Raw genomic sequence first — 17,680 nt, 5'->3', positions numbered from 1 at the left:
AAGATCAGCAAAGACATTGCCTATGCTAAAAGGTGTCCTCAAACATGCTACTGACATTTTCACGGAGACCGCAAGGGTTGTAAACCCAAGGATTGAAAGAAAATATAGGCCTGCGCCTGTGGACCCTACCTACATCAAAGGCCAGCTCCCATTGGACTCCCTAGTAGTTGCTAATGCTCGCAAGAGAGCGAACTCGCAAACTAGTGGTGATGCTCATCCTCCGGACAAAGAATCCAAAATCTTGGAGGCCTCTGGCAAACGGGTGGCGGCTCAGGCGGCTAATGTTTGGAGGATCTTAAATACACAAGCCATATTAGCCAGATATGATAGGGCTCACTACGACACATTAGAACAGCTGATGCAACACCTGCCTGATGTTTACAAAGAGGGAGCAGAAATGCTAATACAGGAAGGAAAGTTAATTTCAAATGCATCCATCAAGTGTGCACTCGATGCAGCAGACACGGCAGCTAGAGCCATTAACACTAGTGTAATGCTGAGACGTCATGCCTGGCTCCGCATCTCTGGTTTCAAACCAGAGATCCAAACAACTTTGCTCAATCAGCCAGTTAACCCTGACTTTCTTTTTGGTCCTGATGTGGACACAACCCTTGAAGATTAAAAAAGACACTGAGACGGCAAAATCCATGGGGGCTCTCCAGTCTCAGCAGTTTAGGGGCAGTTCCTTTTGTCGCTCCGGTAACAGGGGAGCCTCTAGAGGTCAAGCATTACAGCAAGCCCAATACAACAAGGGGAGCACGCAAACCACCTATAACAAGAATAACAGGGGTGGATATTGTGGGAACAGCACCAAGGGCAGAGGACGTGAAAATAACAATGCCAGATCCTCCGCCCCAACAAACAGTGATGCCTCGTCACTGCCCCCAGACCATTTAACACCGGTCGGGGGAAGACTCCAGCAGTTCCTGCCGGTCTGGGAAGGCATTACCACAGACAGGTGGGTGAGACAACTTATCCAATATGGCTATTGTCTAGAACTAACCTCCACTCCCCCCAACCTACCCCCAAGGCACCGTCCTATGTCCACAGAGCACATGCACTTATTGCAGCAAGAAGTACTCCATGCTGCAAAAAGGGGCAATAGAACTCGTGCCTTTAGAAGAGCAAGGTACAGGGGTGTACTCTCTGTACTTCTTAATCCCAAAAAAGGACGGTTCCCTGCGCCCCATTCTAGACCTCAGGCCCCTGAACCAGTACATCCTGCCAGAACATTTTCATATGTTAACTTTACAGCAGGTCTTACCATTGCTCAGTCAGGGAGACTTCCTAGCAACCCTAGACCTAAAAGATGCATATTTCCACATTCCCATTCACCCAAGTCACAGGAAGTATCTCAGGTTTACCATCAACAATCAGCATTACCAATTCAAAGTCCTGCCTTTCGTGGTCACCACTGCCCCAGGGTGTTCACCAAGTGCTTAGCAACTGTGGCTGCGCACCTTCGGAGACAGCACATCCATGTCTATCCCTACCTGGACGACTGGCTTGTCCAAGCGAAGTCAGCCCAGCAGTGTGCCAGCCACATGTCACGCACAATTCACCTCCTACACAGTCGAGGATTTTTACTAAATTACCCAAAGTCGCACCTTCAGCCCGCTCATGTACAGCAGTACATAGGTGCAACAATAAACACTCTAACAGCAACAGCGCAGCCAAACTCTGCCAGAGTCAACAGCATGCAGTTGCTGATCCAGAAATTCAGGCCCCAACACTTGCTCCCAGCGCAAGTATTCATGCAGCTGATCGGTATGATGGCCTCCTGCATCTTCATAGTCCTGCACGCGAGGCTACACATGCGTCCGCTCCAAGAGTGCTTGGCACGACAGTGGAACCAGGCCCATGGGCATCTGAAAGACCTAGTGTTGGTGACCGATCGTGCATACAACTCTCTGCATTGGTGGAACACACAAAACCTTTGCAGGGGATGACCGTTCCAAGAGCCTGTCCCACAAATAGTGCTGACAACGGACGCATCTCTCCAGGGCTGGGGAGCGCATGTCCTCCATTACACTGTGCAAGGACTATGGACGACGCAGCAGCAAAAGATGCATATCAATCTGTTGGAGCTGATGGAAATCTTTATGGCGATGAAGGCATTCAAATTGCACCTGTGCAACAAAGCCGTGCTGATCCGGACGGACAACATGACTGCCATGTATTACATCCAGAAACAGGGAGGCACACACTCTCCGCAACTATCTCATCTAGCCCAGAGCATGTGGAAGTGGGCTATCCAGAGGAACATCTTCCTCATGGCAGAACATCTCCCAGGCAAGGACAACCAGATGGCGGACCTGCTCAGCAGGCACAGCCATCAGATGCACGAGTGGGAGATACACCCCTCGGTGCTCCAGCCATATTTCCAGCAGTGGGGTAATCTAGAGATAGACCTGTTCGCCACAAAAGAAAACGCAAAATGCCAAACCTTCGCCGCCAGGTTCCCGCACCCGCAGTTTTAGGGCAATGCGATATGGATGAACTGGTTAGGCAGATTTGCGGACGCTTTTCCTCCAGCACCGCTCATACTGCTAGTGGCGCGCAAACTGCGGCAGCACTCCATGACGCTCATCCTGGTTGCTCCAACATGGGCAAGGCAGGCCTGCTACACCACGTTCCTGGAACTTTCAGTGGTGCCTCACCAACGGCTGAGCCTCACGCCCAGTCTCCTCACTCAGAGCCATGGAGACATTCAGCACCCAGATCCGCAACAGTTGAGCCATGCGATATGGCTCCTGAGGTCATAGAGTTCGGCTACCTCAACTTGCCCCCTGACTGTATGAACATAATCAAGGAGGCAAGGCGGCCTACAACTAGGGCGTGCTATGCAGCCAAATGGAAGCGATTTGTCATCTACTGTTCCAATAATGACATTAATCCGCTGGATGCGTCCACGCAAAACATCATGTTATTTGTTGCATCTATATCGATGCAATCTGGCGTATAGTTCCATCAGGATACATTTGGCTGCCATAGCAGCTTATCTTCAAAACAGGCAGCATCTTTCCCTTTTCAGAGTGCCTTCCATTAAGGCTTTTTTGGAAGGATTTGAGAGTGATCCCTCCCAGCCACCTTCCTTCACCTGTCTGGAATCTAAAAATAGTTCTCACCAGGCTCATGGGGCCACCCTTTGACCCTCTTCATTCCTGTGAGATACAGTTCCTTACATGGAAAGTGGCTTTTCCGATAGCCATCCCATCGCTAAGAAGAGTTAGTGAACTTCAAGCCCTAACCATTCAAGAGCCTTTCCTACAAATTCATGCTAATAGGGTGGTGCTACGTACCAACCCTAAATTCATGCCAAAGGTGGTGTCGCAGTTCCACATTAATCAAACCATCGAACTGCCAGTTTTCTTTCCAAACCCTGATTCTGTGGCAGACCGAGCATTGCACACCTTAGATGTTAAGAGACTTCTCCTGTATTACATCGACAGGACAAAATACTTTAGAAAGACTAAACAACTGTTTGTTGCCTTCTCTCCACAACACAAAGGCAACCCTATTTCCAAATCCAGTATAGCCAGATGGATTGTTAAGTGCATACAAATCTGTTATCAAAAGGCGAAACGCACCTTAACAGTTCCCCCAAGAGCGCATTCCACACGCAAGCTATGGGGCATCCATGGCTTTCCCAGGTAACATTCCTCTAGAGGATATATGTAGAGCAGCCACATGGTCCACCATACATACATTTACCAAACACTACTGCGTAGATATACACTCCAAACAGCAGGCCGCTGTAGGACAAGCTGTTCTCAGAACTGTTTTTCATACTTCTGCAGCTGGCACGGGCACCTGCCGCTAAGGCGGTAACTGCTATTTATTCTATGCACAGATAGGAATTCAGCAGCCTACATGCCTCGAACGGAATATTCTACTTACCAGTATGCATCTGTTCTTGGCATGTAGGGCTGCTGACATTCATATCGCCCGCCCTCCTCCCCGGCGCCTGTAGCAGCTGTAGCACTCAGAATCATTCTCAGGCATGGTCCTCACTTACTGTACTACACTCCATCTCTGCCACAATGGCGAAAAACAATCTGAGGATGGAGAGGATGCCCATGCGCACTGTAGTCCAGGGGAGGAGCCACCTATCTCGTGATACTTCGAAGACTCTTCAATGTGCAATCATCCGGACCCAACACTAGGCGGCGATCTATGACCCAACACTAGGCGGCGATCTATGCACAGATATGAATGTCAGCAGCCCTACATACCAAGAACAGATGCATACTGGTAAGTAGCATATTCCATCCTGAACTGAAATTCTACAAGAAGAAACTCTGGACTTAGACTTTCTACACAGAAGACTGAAGAAATCTCCCTTGTGGGCAAGGAGTGTCCACCCTGCACAAGCAGGCACCATCAGCGGCTTCACTTTGTCGTCTTCCCTCGAGGATCCAGACTTCAGAGCCCGACGAGACCCAGATTCCAAGACCTCTCCGACCTCAACTCACATCTGCAGCACAGCTGAGATCTGTGGGTGCGACGAGACACGTGGGACCGGCCATCTTGGAGAAACTGCACTTCGCTTCCAGCACGACTTCTGAGGTAACCTCGACGAAGTGCTTTGGGGACTGAGAAGCCCCTGCCTCGAGCAGCTCCTGCACCGAAGACCAGCCCTCCAGCATCCACGAGATCTGCGTGGGGCCCTTCTGCCTGTTTGCTGCTCGACGCGTTGTCTGGTCACTTGCCGGCTGGCTAGTGACCTCCTAGACGACGATCCACGACATCAACACCGCTGGTCTGGTTGCTCCAGACTGGCCCTTGCTTCCTTCCAAAAGAGAGGCACCCCGGACCCTCCTGGTCCGCACCAGACGTCTTTTCCACTCACCGCGTGGGTTGCCTTAGACAAGGCCTGTTGACTCCAAATCCGACACCGCTGACAGCGAGAGCCTGCGTGGGACAGCTCGTGCCTCCATCCTGGTCGCCGAAGACACCACCTGGTCCACGTGGCTGCAGAGTCAAGAGTCCACTCTTCACCTGATCGCGACGACAGCACCTGGTTCCATTCCAGTCACTGGCTAGTGGCTGTGAACATTGTCCCCTCAGCTTTCAGGTCTTTAGCATCTCTGATCCACCCTTGGATCACAACGGACATCTTTTTCCTGGTCGCCTGCAGCATCTTGTCTTTCAGGCTCCATAGACTTCAACGCAGAAGCCCGACACTACTTCGCACCTATGCACCCGCAGCCCGTGGGTGAGGCAACAAGAGCATTTCGGTGCTCAAGGGTAGATTGACTCTTCTAGTGTCCAGTTTCACAGTCGTAGTCCTATCTAGTTGGGATTGCCCATACTCACCTTTTTCTTGAACTGTACTGTCCATAGACGTTGTTACGCATCTCGCGTGTGAGTTCACACTCTGCACACGCGTTCCGTGGGCCTCCTATTACTTACCTAAAGTTAGGATAGTGTAGTCCCAGCGATCCTACAGCCTCTGGACAGCTCCAATTCTTTAATCGACTTCCTTATACCACTTACTTAGTATATGGTTTGTGGCGCCCCTAGGGCAACATTGTAACTTAACGTATTTTTCTTAAGAGTCTTGCCATGTGCTTAGCCCTCTGATCTCATAGAGAGTTCAGAGGTGTTTGTTAGTTAATAAATCTCTTGTTTATTTTTATAACTACCTGTGTGGTGTCCTTTCATTTGGTATTCAAGGGGTTATATGTGGTAAAACAGCTGGCTTCACATGCCAAAAGAGTTTAGCCTAAGACTGCTTTGTCCATGCTACCATTAGGCAGACCCTCCAGTTTATCGCGATTTCGCGATTCACGAAAAAATCGTGAAATCGGCAGACTACCGCGATGGCCGCGATAACCATATTGGCCGCGATATTTAGAGAAAAGTGTCTCTACCGAGAGACAGCAAAACAAACAATGCCTTTTATTGGCTGTGCGCCCCTCCCCACTCGTGTGTCAGCAGTTTCCGGGGACACACAGACAGTCAGTTTATTAGCTGCCAGCCCCACCCGAGTACTTCACAGGTCATTAAAAGACCTTTCACTTGTTAACGAGGCTTTGTGTTTCACCCCTTCTTTGACCCCTCTGCCTAGGGCTGGAATAATTAATCACGGGCGATCACGACCGTCTATGTTTTACAACTCTATTGGAGCCTTATCTTCCCCGACTCTGAAAAGAGGGAAACAGATAAAAAAGAAGGAAACTATAAAATGTACGAAATTGAAAAGGATTTATTAACAAGCAATTAAAATGCTTTAGTTGGGTCAGTGCTCGTTGTGGATTGACTACCTTCATTAAATAGATAGGTTAAGCATGAATGTATATATTTGTTTGATGGTTTGTTTTTCCCCTATTCACAAACCTAAAATTATACTGAGAGAGTGCCCTTTTCAGCTAGAGATTCAAAAGTACCTAAAAACACTGCCATGAGGGTTTCTGTGCAGTGGCAAGCCTCTTAAACTTACCGAGTCACCTTTCAGTTGCTAATTGCTGTATTTACATGCTAAACTGGCACTCAGGATATCAAACCTTTGCCCAGACCACGTTAATTTGTAAAAAGAACAAAATCATGAAGGAATGCTGCCACAATTTGTGCAGCATTGCACCGTATAATTTGTCTTATCTGCTACATAATTTAGTCAGTTCTGCACATAATTTGATCCTCCAAGCAGTGCTTAATTTGAGCAGGTGTTCACTGGTGCGTGACAATGGCACTTAAATCTCAATAATGGCACACATGCCAGTAAACCGCGTGGTGGCACTGTTTAGGTGTTTCTACGGGGAGCACATCAACAGGATTTTATAATTCAATATACATTTAAAAAAATACCACCTCTAGCCCAGGACATTTTCTTAGCTTTGGGTGGCCTGGGATAGTACACACTGTCACTCCTGGAAGAGTGTGATGGTTTGTAGTTATATTGGAACTGGCAGAGCTTTAGTGGCAATGGGCGGTGCAAGCTGCAGTGGCTTTCTGAGAAGGGCCCTAGCACTGTTTTTTTAAACCAAAAAAGCACTGTCCTGCCCAGACACAATTCTAGTGACCACAGTCAAGCTTTTCAAAACCTAAATAGAGTTAAGCTAAAAAGAATGGGAAACCTAACATGATTCTGGGAATCGGAGTACCCATTTTGACATAAATGTGGTAAAGTATTCTGAATAAGACACCATGACACAGGTGATACTTTAATGACTGAATAAAGGACATTAAATAATTACTTTTAGTGAATTGTGCGGTCTACCTCCATAATATAAGGACTTCATACAACTATTGTTGACTTTAGGGCAAGTCCTCCGGAGGTACCAGAATAAGAAATTACAATGTCTGTGTACTTTGGATGAATACCTTTTATAGCACACTAGCTTACCCGGCGGGCGTTGCTGCGATCTCAGAAGAAAGGAAATTAATGAAACTTATGATAACATTCAATTTACATTGTCATTTTTTATTGAAACGTATTCATTTTAATATGGAAAACATTTCAAAGTGTTTTAATTCTGTTTTTTTATTCGAATCCGCTGTGATGTTGCTAGGAACTCACATGACTGTATGAGCATAGCTCCCCCAGCACGGATGTGTGATTGCACAAAATGTAGTGGCTTAGCTGACATTGCTTTCAAGATTGCACTGAATTCAAAGCTACCTTATGATGGGCTTCATCAAACACACATTGATTTGAAACATGATTATTCAATTGGGAATAGTGAGAGGCAAGAGCTGGTAAGCAGTATTTCTTCCATTATCCTGGTACTAAGCTTCCTGCTAAGCGGTCGGAGCTGCTTGGAATTGACTAACCATAATACATCCCAGATCACAAACGTCTTGTGTAAAACATGGAGCTTTTGTGGGGAACCTCGAATCTAGCATCCTCGGTTAATGTTGGCAGATGCACACAGTGCAGTTGATGAGTTTCATTTCAACCAACGCTTGCATTAACAGATCTTCTTGCTAAGTAGAAGCTGGTACACATGTTTGCATATATTTATCATGAACGTGCTGTAGCCCTACTAGCTCGTGACCACACCCTGGCACACATAATTATGCACGTGTGGTACTAGACACTGTTCACATTCTGGGTGGAAAATCTACTCTACAACACTCAGTGCCAACTCTATGCCACTCTACAATACTATTCCACTCACCAATACTCTAAGTAATTCTGCAGCGTGCCCAGTGTGCGGCGGGCCCTGGGGGGATTGCTTTTGGGCCATTTATTCATTAGTTTGTCCTATATGCAGCCTTGAAGCCAAAGTGTCTACATTGTAAATAAACCAAAAATACATAGCTTCATGTTGTTAAACAACTAAAAAAAGGAGATATCTGTGTTTGTTGTAGGAAAAACCACCAAATAAAATGCCGCTAAATTGCAGCTAAATTTCCATATTTGTGCCGCTAAATTTCCATTTTTCTGCCGCTAAATTTGCTAATCCATGCCGCTATATCCTGGGGGGTCTGATTAGGATAGCTGGTCTATAAGGTTGACTTACAACCAATCACCATAAGGGTTGTTTGGACTGATACAAGGTGATCACTAGAACTAGTGAGCATCATATATCAGGTCAACTTCTCACAAATATATCGTCCGTATATAATATGTATTGTTGACCATCTCTGCTTCCCAAGCACTCATAGTGGTTCCCCGTCCGGACCTTCGCCTCAAGGGGTTCCACCGCTAGGGCGAATAACAAGGGGGACAACTAGCATCCCTGCCTCGTTCCCCGACCAACCTGGTACTGCGAGGATATCAGCGTACCCACTTTCACTCTGGCCACAGCCGATGTATACAATACCTTTGTCCATTGTAGAAAGTCCGTCCCCAGGCCGAAGCACCCCATCACTTCATACAGATACCTCCATTCTAAGCTATCGAAAGCTTTTTCGATATCCACCGACAATATCATGGGCTGCTGATCCCCCCTCAATAGCCGCACTAACCGCCTTACATTTGTAGTTGTATTCCTCTTGGTAATAAAGCCAGCTTAATCTGCGTGGATCAATGTGGTCATATATTGTAAAAGTCGGGTTGCCAATATACTGCTCAGTATTTTGTAGTCGGTGGTTAACATCGACAGCGGACGATAGGAGGCAGTCTTCCCCCCGTCCCGACCTGGTTTCAGCAATGGTATCACCAACGCTTCTCGCATCGACTGGGGCAACTGACCAAGCTCTTTCGCCTCCTTATAGACCTCTTGGAGTCTTGGCGCTAGTAAATCAACATATTTCGCGCAGAACTCTATGGGTAAGCCATCCACACCTGGGGTTTTGTTGTGAGCCATGTGCTTTATAGCACCCCTAATTTCTCCCAGCTCTATTTCCTTACCCAAGCTGTCAGCCTGTTCACGCTCTGGTTCGGGCCGCTGTAGTGCCTCTAGAAAGGCATCGACTGCAGGGTCCCCGGCTGTTACTGTGCTTTGATACAGTTTGTCATAGTAACGCGAGAAGCATTGCAGGATCTCGTTCTGAGTGTGGACTATATTCCCACTCTCTCTCTAGTGCCAATATAGAGGAGCCTCGTTTAGTGGGTTTCGCCAACCAAGCCAGCAACTTCCCTGCCTTGTCCCCCTCCCGATGCGCCCTCGTGTACGTTTTATGGTCGTAGCTGCGCAATCGTTCCATTTCTGAGGCTACTGCTTCCTTTGCTGCGCTAACCTCTTCCTGCAGTTCGGGGTAGCTGGGCCTTGATAATTCTACTTTGCGTAACTTGGCTTCGGCTGTGGCCAGATCAGTCAGCAGCACCTTTCGCACACTGGCATATTTCCCTATGCAGATTCCCCTCACAACCACCTTGAAAGCATCCCATCCCGTTGCTCTAGTGGCCGTTGACCCCGCATTTTCTGCAAAATAGTGGGTGATCCCTTCCCTCAGTGCCTCATGAAAAAGCGGGTCGTCCATCATCTCAGGGCGCAGTCTCCAAGTGGGGATGCAAGAGATTCCGTCATCCAGTGCATAGTAAGGAGCAGAGGATTATGATCCGAGATCGTCCTGGCCAGATATTCAGACTGCACAACGGCGTGGCGCACCATGGGGTAGCATAGCACCGTATCCAGCCTGACATGTAATTCATGCATCCCGGAAAAATAGGAGTAGTCCTGTTCCATCGGGTGTTGCGCATGCCAGACGTCCACCAAACCCCATCTTGTTTGCCAATCTAGTCTACCCTTAGTCTACGGATCGGGGAATCGGCCAATGGGGGATGAGACCTATCTAGTGAAACATCCGTGACTGAGTTGAAGTCTCCACCCATCACTAAAGGGCTAGAAAAATAGTGCGCCAAAGACCCAGAGAGCTTCGCCAGGAACTCCAGTTGGTCAACATTAGGTGCATATATGCTACAAAATGCTATGGCCTTATCTCGAAGTTTGCCTTGTATTGCTACAAACCTGCCGTCGGGTTGTATCATCTGGCTAGTGGCCTAGAAAGGGACTCCTGCCCGAACCCAGATCAGTGCACCTCTAGCGAACATAGAGTATGTGGTGTTATACACTTGGCCTCACCACCTGCGCTGCAGCGCTATACCCTCAGCCTTAGTCAAGTGCGTCTCTTGAAGCAGTGCTATGTGTATCCCCCTGCGAACCAAATAGGCATGGATTTTATGTCATCTTGTCATGGTGTGAATCCCCCTCACATTCCAGGTTATACATCGTAAATCCGCCGTATCACCCATTCTCCATTAGTGTCCTGAACTGCATAAAACTCGGTTTGGCTTCTGCGTCAGTGACTATCCCTCCCAGAGTGCTACTCAAACAACCCCTGTCCCCCACCCACCCAAGAACAGGACCTAGCAACAACCATCTAGTTCCCATCCAAACCAGTACAACTTGCAACACAGTTTGAAGCCCTCCAGCAGACACTGCGGGCATGCCTTAAGGGCGATGAGGGGGGACTGTTAGCCAACCGGTGGCCACCCGCTCCGACAGTCCTCACTGTCCCGTTGAGCCCAAATAAGTAGTGCCCTCCGAGGCTCCCCCCCCCCTCCCCCCCCCCCCCCCCACCCCCCAGCATCACTCATACAACGAACCTCCCTTGTTAGGTCACAGCAGGAAGTCCATCATAGCTCCGAGTCCACAATCTAATCGGCTTTGCAGGCCGTCTATCCTTCATCCAGCATCCCCTCAGCCGTCTCTGGGGTGACCTTCGGTAAGCGCACGCTGTCTGCTTCAGAGTGTTCAGAGTCAGACTGGGCGTTATCCTTCTCAGAGTCTGTGCCCTCTACCGATGGAGGCTGCTGTGTAGTCGATAGCGTGGACACCGCTGTCAGCACATCTCGCCGTTCCGCTTCCGTCTGGGACAAAGAGGGCTTTTTTAACCCCTGCTGTCTGTTCTCAAGTCGTCGCGATTTCCGCGGTGGCAAGTCCTCTGTGGCGGCCCGCATTCTTTGTTCGCCGTCATCTTTCCCAGCTTTATAAAGTTCCAGCCAAGCACAAGCAACGTCTGGGGTGTCAAAAAACATGTTTTGCCATCAACAATGACCCTCAGTCTGGCCGGAAATCGGAGAGAGTGCTGAAGTCCCACCGTGCGCAGCTCCCTCCTGACGGCCAAGAAGGAGGTTTGGCGGCGTTGAGTGTCTTAAGTGTAGTTGGGGAAGATATTGACCCTACTATTCTCCACCTGATAGGGGCCGTCCTCTTGCGCCTTCTGGAGGATCAAGTCCCGGTCCCGAAAGTGCAACAGCCGGGCCACAACCGGACGCGGAGGCCGGCCCTGTTGGGGTGGTCAAGCCGGCACTCTGTGCGCTCGCTCTAATGTATAGAAGGTAGATAAGCCCTTCAGAGCTACCACTGTTTTGATCCAGGATTCTAGATAGTATACCATGTCCGATCCTTCAATTTTCTCCGGTGAGCCCACTACGCGGATGTTCCGGCGATTGCGACCCTCGGCATCCTCAGCTCTTTTTTCCAGAGCATCCACTCGTTTTAGCACATTGGTCAGGGTAGCTTTGAGGTCCTGTTGTAGTGGTTCAATAATTTGGAGTGTACGCTCCGCTCCTGTGACTCTCTCAGCCAGTTTCCCATGATCGGCCCGCAATAAGCCCAATCCCGTGGCCACCAGTGCTATGTCCTGCTGGAGCGCTGCACGGGAGTCCGTTATTGCCAACAGTATTTTATCAAACCTGTTCAAGGTCCCCCTGCTCTTCCCGGTCAGGTACCTCTTCTTGCATGGGTGGCTGGGTTCCGCTCTTTCTCCCTTTCAGTTTCCCCATCGTTCGGTAGTGTCAAAGCGATCAGGACTGGTCTGTGCTCCACGGCCAGCACCTCGTAGGTGTGCTCTGGGGAGAGACCCCCGAGGTTACTCTCACAGGGCGCTGGTCTCTCTCCTGCTTGTCCAGCGAGCCAGTAGTGCCCAGTTCCAGCCACCGGATGTTATGGGGAGATAGTGCGTCGCTTTAAGCAGTGTCCCTCTTGGTCACCAGCAGTGGGTCCCCAATACCAATAGCCGCCAGGAAGTCCAGTACCTGTTGTTCTGTATGTTCACTCAGGGGTCCCAGGGGGCCCACCAGGCGTGGATCACAGCGTTCACCACCTCGCAGCGCAGCAGAAGCTGAGGGGTCCGCCCCAGGACCAGGCGCAAGGAGACCTTTCCGTCGCTGTTCTCAGTGGGCAGCGCTTGCCCACAGAGGTACTCAGACTGTCTTCCGGCTCTCTCAATAAGTCCCGGCTGGACCAGTGCCGGGGCAGTTCCTCGAGTGTCCCAACAGTCGTGTGCACGCTCCGTTCAACTCTGCAGCGCAACCCACAACTCCGCCAGAGAGGGGACCCTTCTAGGAGCTCCAGCGTGCATATTCAACCGCAGTGACTGCGCACTCTCGTCCTCCGCAGTTCGGCGTGCGCTCGCTGTAGGAAGGTACCTCCTGACTATGGTTGCCCCCAACTTTTTGCCCTGTGTTTTAGCTGGTTTTTGACATAGTCGACCTGGGACCCTGCCAATCAGGACCCCAGGCCTACTGCTCTCTCTTTAAAATGGATTCCATGTACCCTAGGTGCATTTCCTATTGGTACTGGGCCACCCTATCAGACCCTGTAACTCAGGGCATGGGTGTACCCAGGGCTGCAGCATGTATTATGCCACCCCTGGCTGGCCTCCTAAATTTGACACAACTGGCTGCATGACAGCTGGGGCAAAGTCGTGTAATCACCCTTTGCTGTAGGTGTAGTATACCTATACCTAACCCTAAAATGGACACACAGATTCCTATCAGCCACTCCTATGGCAGGCCTTGACAATCCTGAAGGCAGAGTGCTTGGAATCGTGTGAGATGGTGCTCTGGCATGAGCTGAGCCTGTCTGCAGCTTGCGGAACCAAGTCCTAATAGCTGTTCCATGATATCGCATACCATATACTATTAAGTGCATTATAATCCTCGCGGTTAAATGCTAACTTTGGTATTGCTTTATCAAAACATGTCGAGTAAGGTGTCATACGAATTGGAATACTAACGCCTCGCCAATTCTGGCGACGGGGTTAGCATTCCACCCTTCTAGAGGGACACGACATGTATGTAACTGTGAACCCCGGTTAAAGTTAAGCAAAGCCTCAGCTCCACAAAATGGATGCTGCCACCACAGACACGAGTCTGACCCCCTGCAGCTGGGAGTCCTCCCAGTGAGGGGAGCCTGGACAAAGGGTTTCCTGTCAGGGGCGGTGCTAGCACCGTCCCAGACATGGTTTTGTGTATCCTGGTTAGGCAGGGCTTTTCAGGAAGGTGACTGCTGAGTGGCACCCCGGTGCTCACTACGCATAGGCTGGTCAGAACCAGTTCCAGGGGCACACCAGCCCCTGGCCTGGGGAAGTCCGGCATGGCAGAGGGGTGTAACCACCCCCCTCCTAGTCCCACCCATAGGCAGGACCTAGTCACCGGGTCAGCCCCCTTTTTTAGTATAAAGATGGGAGCGGGCCCCCTGTTCAAATTAGATCATCTTTGGAATCAAGACACGACTTTCTGCGAAAGGACTTCAAGATTGTTTCCTCAAGATTCTCCCTTGTGGCTAAGGAGTAGTCACCCTGCATCCGCAGGCACCATCCTAAAGAACACTGCGGTCTGCTGCAAGTCCTTCATCACGAATCCGACGACCCAGCTCGACGAGACCCGGCTTCCCTGGCACCTCTGACCTCTACTCACCTCTACAGCAAAGCTGAGAACCGTGAGTGCGACGAGACCTCGAGGGACCGACTATCGCCAAGACTGCACGACTTCTTTGTAACAAGCCCACCGAGTCTTCCACTGGTGAGTGCTTTGGGGTCCGAGAAGCCCCAACCCTGCGCAGCTCCAGCACCCAAGATCAGCCTCCCTGCATCTCCACGATCGGCGTGGGGCCCTTCTGCTGTTTGCTGTGCACCGCGTTGTTTGGCTACTAGCCGGCTGGCTTGTGGCCTTCTGAACGACGCCCGACGACAACACTGCTGCTGGTCTGGTTGCTCCAGACTGGCCCTTGCTTCCTTCTTGAAGAGAGGCACCCCGGACCCTCCTGGTCCACTCCAGACGCCATTTTAGGTCCACCGCGTGGGCTTGAATTTGCCAAGGCTTTGTCGCCCAATCCTGGGTCCAGCGACGCCGACAGCTTCTATCTTCGTGGGACAGCTCGATCCTCCTTCCTGGTCGCCGACAACGCCTCCTGGTCCGTGAGATCTCCGAGTACAGCGTCACCCACTCACCTAGTCGAGGTGGCTACCATCCGGTGCCCTCCTGGTGCCCACTGACTACTGGCTAGTAGTCACGAACTTGGTCCCCTCTGCTTTCAGGTGTCATCTTCCTTCGATCCAGGCTTGGATCCATCGAACTTTCTTCACTGGTCGCCTGCCAGCAACTTCTTTCTTCCAGGCTCCTGGTCCGTCAACGAGGATTCCCGACATCCTTTGAGTCCTATGTAGCTGCAGCCCCTGGGCTAGGTAACTTCGGCATTTCGGTGCTCCAGCATAGCCTCAGTATCCAAGGGTCAGAATCCACTTTCGTTTTCTTCCTACCAGGTCGGGTTCGCCCGAGAACACTAACTTTGCAATTCCTAGCTACCATAGACTGTGTCCCGCATCTCGCGTGAGAGTGCACACACTGCACCCGAGTCCCCTGGGTCTCCTAGAAGTAATCTAACGATTCTATAGTCAAGTCCTAGCGATTCCAAAGGCTATTAGTACTGTACTTACCTGCTAGTAATTTCGCATTCCACTTTCTAAGTATATGGTTTTCCGTGCCCCTCGGGCATTTGTATATACTGTGCTAACTTAAGTATTTTTGTAAGAGTTTTGGTTTGTGCTTAGTACCCTGTCCTCATAAAGAGTACAGGGCTGTTGTGATTCTTAATAAATATCCTGTTTATTTTCATAACACTTGTGTGGTGTCCTTTCACTTGGTATTCAAGGGGTATATGTGTGGTATAACAGCTGGCTTAACACGCCCTCTCGAGTCTTTAGCCTTAGACTGCTCGTATCCACGCTACTAGGATAGCTGGTCTATAAGGTTGACTTACAACCAATCATCAATAAGGATTGCTGGACTGATACATAGTGTTCACTAGAATAGTGAGCACTGCATATCAGGCCACCTTCTCACACTCGCTATCCGACTTCTCTGCCCTCACTTCGCCATCCTCTGTCATCCGACTCTCCAGGTCCAAATGCGGCTCCAACCCGGGGCAGCGCCACGTCTTCGCCACAGCGCGTGATAACACCAGGGCAGTTCTCACCGTTACCGCCACAGCAGAGATCCCGGCGCAGCCCCCCGCAGTTCTTTATTGCTCCGCTGCTCAAGGTTGTCCCAGCCTCATCTCAGGTCTACCACAGCAGTCCGGTGTGGGGTTTTCCCGGGTGCGGCCGCCAGTCGCTGCCCCTACAGCTGAGGTCCCACACGTCTGCAGCCGCTCCCCTTACAGCGGTCGTCTGGAATCTGAGGGAGTCACCGCAGGTGCCATTTCAGCCCTCCGCTCGCGGCGTACCAGCCAGCCCAGGCGCGATCTCCGGGATAACCATGAGTCTCTGCCGCTCCTCCCCTTCTGGCCTGCACGGTCTTGTCTCGCTTCTACCTCCGCACCCGAGGCTAAGCCCCCGCCGGTCCGACTGCCGGTCGCTGCCACACACTCGGGAGCCCTACTCACTCTCCGCTATCTTCAGCTCCGCAGCGTTGGAACGGTCCGATCATTCGTCGCGGCTGCCATCTGGGCTCTAGCCCCGCGGCTCCCTGGCTAGTCAGCAATCGCGCTCCAGCAGGTCCCACAATCCGCCGCTGTACCCAATGTAGAGGCACAGGGGGGGTACTCCCTCCCCGATCGTCGTGCGGGAGGTGGGGGTCTTGGGCGCCGTCTAATCAGGATAAATATGGCTCAATCGCGGAGCTCCTCGTTTAAGTAGCCACCATTGTCGGTTGCTAGCCATGCCCCCTTCCGTCCCGTGCTCACCATGCCACTAGAATCAAGCTATCCAGGCTGATGAGGGCTGAAAGCCTGAAACCGGCCCTTGGATGCTTGTTTCCAGTCCAGGGAGGACCTGGCTTGGCAGTTCGGGCTGGACTGTTCCCATGGGGCACAGGGTCAAGACTGATTTGCATATGACTGGGTTCAAACTGGAATGGCATGGTGAGCAAAAAAACGATGGATTTAGGCCCAGATCTCTGTACTGGGGTGAATGTATGACATTGTTCTGCATTCTGTCCATCAACTGTTGTTTTTGCATACAGTCTATGCAAAGTATGTGTATCTACAGCACACATGCCTCAAATGGATTGTTACCCTGTAAGCAATGGTTCTTGGCATGTAGGACTTTAGATTCACATGCATCCTCCCTCCTTCCTGGATACCTAATGGTCGTTGCAGTTATTAATCACATTGTACACACATCAACATCTCTGTAATACACTTACTCCATTCTCACCCTCTTGCGAGAAAACAATATAACAATGGAGTCGATACCCATGCACAGTTTTACCGAAAGGATGAGTCCCCTTTCCTTGTGACTGGAAAAGATTTCTTAGAAGAAAAACAACTTGCAAACATCCGGACACTAGATTGCAGGAGTATGCAAAGCATGTGACTCTACAACCCTTCATGCCAAGAGCATTTGCTTACAGGGTAAGTAACATCCTTTTTCAACGCTGTGAACTACAGACTACCAAACAAGCTGTTGCTTAGAATGGGCCAGTTTCCCTGGCCCTATTGACATTTAGTTTTTTGGCATGATGAAACTTAGCCATTGACATGCTTGTTTTCTTTTTCCAGATGGCCCTTTGCCGGACCCAGGAATGATCCGGGCCAACGTTCCCAGCCAGATGATGAATAGAATCCAGAGCCAGCAAGGTATGCCTAACTGGATTCCATCACAGTGTGCCAAACCCTCTTGATTCTAAGATTTATTATGCCCTCTTTTCACCCACATTGCCTGCCCTCTTTGTGACCCTTTGCTTAAGTTTGCCTGCCTTTACAGCATTCCTGCTCTGGTTTCTACAGTTACCTATCACTGAGCAGGCCTATTCTACCTCGATTAATTTGAATAATGATTATTTTAGTGTGTAAATTACCCAGAATGAGCAAATTGAGGGTAATTAAGAGTTCAACAAAAGCTGCAAAAAACAAGAAATCACAAGTGAGTGTAAAATAAGTGAGTTTATTATTGCCTCCAGAAACATTAAGCAAGATAACCGTTCTTAATAAAGAGCACTCCTGGTTGTGGCAGTAAGCAGAGAAAGCACAACCACCCTGGTGATCCTTGGGGAAATGGG

At 50.0% G+C, this 17,680-nt stretch overlaps 1 protein-coding gene across 4 annotated transcripts in view; it reads left to right on the top strand.

The window, feature by feature from the left end:
- Window positions 1–17,680, top strand: part of EP300 (EP300 lysine acetyltransferase) — a 520,590-nt gene that overhangs the window by 257,632 nt on the left and 245,278 nt on the right. For all 4 annotated transcript variants that reach the window (XM_086958296.1, XM_086958288.1, XM_086958278.1 and 1 more), the window contains exon 11: window positions 17,181–17,258. In XM_086958296.1, coding sequence (XP_086814422.1) covers window positions 17,181–17,258 — 78 coding nt within the window. The remainder of the gene's footprint in view (window positions 1–17,180; window positions 17,259–17,680) is intronic.

The sequence above is a fragment of the Lissotriton vulgaris genome, chromosome 1_1 (assembly GCF_964263255.1).
Source record: "Lissotriton vulgaris chromosome 1_1, aLisVul1.2, whole genome shotgun sequence".
NCBI lineage: Eukaryota > Metazoa > Chordata > Amphibia > Caudata > Salamandridae > Lissotriton > Lissotriton vulgaris.
This window is presented reverse-complemented; position numbering and strand designations above follow the sequence as displayed.